Source organism: Myotis lucifugus, unplaced genomic scaffold (assembly GCF_000147115.1).
Source record: "Myotis lucifugus unplaced genomic scaffold, Myoluc2.0 scaffold_212, whole genome shotgun sequence".
In the NCBI taxonomy this organism is placed as follows: Eukaryota; Metazoa; Chordata; class Mammalia; order Chiroptera; family Vespertilionidae; genus Myotis; species Myotis lucifugus.
The window spans coordinates 2,253,712-2,257,296 of record NW_005871260.1 but is presented as its reverse complement, the minus strand read 5'-3'; the positions used below and the strand labels follow the sequence as shown (position 1 = coordinate 2,257,296).

At 46.6% G+C, this 3,585-nt stretch overlaps 1 protein-coding gene across 2 annotated transcripts in view; it reads left to right on the top strand.

Annotated features, from left to right (window-relative positions):
• The first annotated feature begins 616 nt into the window (after positions 1-616).
• Positions 617-3,585, top strand: part of CPM (carboxypeptidase M) — a 28,069-nt gene continuing 25,100 nt past the window's right edge. For both annotated transcript variants that reach the window (XM_023761659.1, XM_023761658.1), the window contains exon 1: positions 617-712. In XM_023761659.1, the coding sequence (XP_023617427.1) occupies positions 698-712 (15 nt within the window). In that variant the 5' untranslated portion in view covers positions 617-697. The remainder of the gene's footprint in view (positions 713-3,585) is intronic.

Sequence of the window (3,585 nt, the reverse complement as noted above, 5' to 3'; positions counted from 1 at the left end):
AGGCTAGGCCAAGGGACCCCACTGGTGCACAAATCCGTGCACCTGGCCTCTAGTTTTCTATAAAGCACTAGAAACTCAGAGCAAAGCATATAATAAGCATTTTGGAAAAACAGATCTATGTTACCCAACAAGTCTTCAGTTTTTTTGGTTTTGGTTGGTTGTGTTTTTTTTTTTAAATATATTTTTATTGATTTTAGAGAGGAAAGGAGAGGGAGAGAGAGATAGAAACATCAATGATGAGAGAATCATTGATCAGCTGCCTCCTGCACCCCCCCCCCCCCACTGGGCTTGTGCCCTGACCAGAATCGAACCTGGGACCTTTCAGTCCGCAGGCCGACACTCTATCCACTGAGCCAAACCAGCTAGGGCTAGCCTTCAGTTTTTAAATATCACATTGTAAAATAGTAAGTTAAATATTTGTGCTGAAGTGAAGGGTCTGGGCTGGCAGTACACTGGAGGCCCTTTAAGCACAGCGGTGCTAGTCGTGAACTGGAGCATCATGAAGCTTTAATCAGGGGGAGAAGCAGTAGTTGTTTCCCTTCATCATTCTCCCAGAGTCCATTTGTCATTTTAAAAGACAACTTATTTTTCGGTCTTTTTTTTTCCTTATAAAGGCAGAAACCTGTGGGTTCTTGTCGTGGGACGCTCACCAAAGGAACACAGAATCGGGATTCCAGAGTTCAAGTACGTGGCGAATATGCACGGAGATGAGGTATGTATGGGGCCTAAATAGGTGAAATGTCACCACAGAAACTCCTCTGAGGTCTTTTGAGCTCTGCCTAAGTGCCAAGAGGCAGCACAAATTACAGCAAAGAATCTGGAAAGGTCTTCCTGTTGGGCCTTCTGAGAGAATTAAGCAACCAGGGCCCAACAACCATCGCAGGCATTTGGTTGTTTACCCGGTGTCCTGCAAGGGTAACTTGAACTTCTATTGTATTGGGGCTGGAAGACCAACCGTGCCTGTACTCAACTGCCAGCCAAGTCCCTGAGCACCTTCCTGGGTTGATCCCTCCACCCCACTCTCCACATCAGCAACAAGGTAACCCAGCAAAGGAGCTACATTCTGCTTCAATTCCAAGCAATCAGAAGATCCCAAATCGCTATCAAAACTCATAATATCTGGGTTTTAATGCTTTTATCATTTGCTCTTCATCTAATACTCAATGTTTTCCATGCTCAAGTTTAGACAAAGTTAGGGTTCTCTCATAGCCACCATTCTACAAACACTCTAAAATTCCATAATGCCTTGTCTCTTTTCCAACTTAGCAGGAATAAACTCTATTTTTATTTTGTTTTCTGTTATTTATTTTATATTTTGCAAAATACCCTTTTACTGCTCCTACCTGCCCTGCCATTCTTGCTAGGCTTTTGCAAATGCTCACTGCTATTTCTCACCTTACATCTCAGAGTATTTTAAGAATATGACAGCTGGCCCTAGCTGGTTTGGCTCAGTGGATAGAGCATTGGCCTGCAGACTGAAAGGTCCCAGGTTTGATTCCGGTCAAGGGCACATGCCCAGGTTACAGGCTCAATCCCCAGTAGGGGGTGTGCAGGAGGCAGCCAAGCAATGAATCTCTCTCATCATTGATGTTTCTATCTCTCCCTCCCTTTCTGAAATTAATATAAAATTAATTAATTTTTTTTAAAGAATATGACAATTATAGTATTTTTTGTTCACCAGGACTTCCTACAGCTAGGCAATCAAATGGAAGGCAAAGATAGTTTATAGTCATCACATTCAGAAAAGTTTACATAGGAATAATGTGTAACGCCCTGTAAAACACACTTAACTTCAAGGAATGTCAAAGTAAATGCATATCCAGTAAGTACAACCGGCAGGCTTGTTAAAACACTTCTGAAGTTGCAATCGTGTGGGTGGCGTGCTCTAATCGAATGCTGAGCTTCCTGTTGTGGCTTACCCCTCCCCGAACTCGGGCTCTACAGGGACAGGACACACGCACGCACGCAGGCAGGCATGCTGCCCAACCTGTCCTGCCACAGACGGTTCTTCTTGAATCTGCAGCTATGATACAAACGCTTGCCTCCAAGAAAGAGGCTGATCTTTGAACCTGATTTGTAGTTGGGTGGAAGTTCAATCCCTCTGTGACTTTTTGAGCATAATGGGCTGCGCTTTAAAAGACTTGGTATTGCTGGGAGTGTGACCAAAGTTGTTTTTAATAAAACAACCATTCATTACAGACAGCAGCCCAGAGTTCCTTTGCCTTTTGCTATCTGGCCTATTGATCAAGGTCCTGTGCAATCCATTTCTAATGAGAGACACATGACAACTCCTGACATTTCAGAGGTTGCAACCTGTTGCTCCAAAATTGATTCTCTGAACCCAAACTTCCAAAGGTAAGCAGAGTCCTTTCCCTCGCTCACCTCTGACCATGCTTATTCCTTCCATGCACTTTCCCAAATTTCTGGCATCTTGCTCTCCAGGTAATCAGTGTACCCCTCAGATCAGGGCTCTCTGGTTCACTTTGATCTGAGGACTGAGATCAGGCAGGGGAAAGTCCCAGGGTGTTTTGGGGTGAGGACCTGAAGTCCTGTTTCCCCCAGTGTCTCCCCGCTGGGAACAGTGTTTGTGGTTCTCTAGGGGCCATTGAGAACCTTGTTATTCTGACTTTGAGATCTTGCCTGTTCTGCCCTCCTGGTGCCACTAGGAGCTGGGGGACGTGGTGGCTTAACCCAGGAGCAGACGAGTCACTTGAGGTTGAGGTCTATCACTTTACTCATCCTTCTTCTTCTCCCAGATCTTTTGGAATTGAAAGAACATTTCGAAACCCACTATTAAAAAGCACCACAGTTAACCTCTTAGGGCCGTGACTCCTAACCTTCTTAGGATGGAGTCCTCACTCTTCTGGCACAGACTTTGAATGCTAACCTCAGGGACTGTGCTCTTCCAGGATTTGTGGGCCCCGTGCGGAGAATCCCACAGGGGCACATGTGCATGGAGTAGTGTGGTGGACAGAATTAACCACACTGTATTATAAAATGTTTCCTCTTGCCTGGCTGGTGTGGCTCAGTGGTTGAGTGCCAGCCTATGAACCAGGAGATCAATCAATTCCCAGGAGATCAGGGCACATGCCTGGGTTGTGGGCTCGATCCCCAGTCTGGGGCATGCAGGAGGCAGCCAATCAATGATTCTCTTTCATTGTTGATGTTTCTATTTCTCTCCCTCTCTTCTCTTCCTCTCTGAAATCAATAAATATATTTTTAAAAAGAAAGAATCCTATATAATAAAGAGATAATATGCAAGTTGACCATCACACCCTCACAAGATGGCTGCCTATGACCAGGCCGGCAGGGGGGTTAGTGAGGGATGACCAAACGACTGAACAAGCAGGCTACATGGGGCAGCCAGGTTGTCAGCGGGGTTAGTGAGAGACAAACAAACGACTGAACAGCAGGCTGCGTGGGGCAACCAGGCTGGCGGGGGAACATGAGGGGCAACCAGGCCGGCAGGGAGGGCAGTTGGGAGCGACCAGGCCGGTGGGGGGGCCAGTTAGAGGCAACCAGGCCGCCAGAGGGGGGCAGGTGGGGGAAACTAGGCTGGCAGGGGGGGCAGTTGGAGGTAACCAG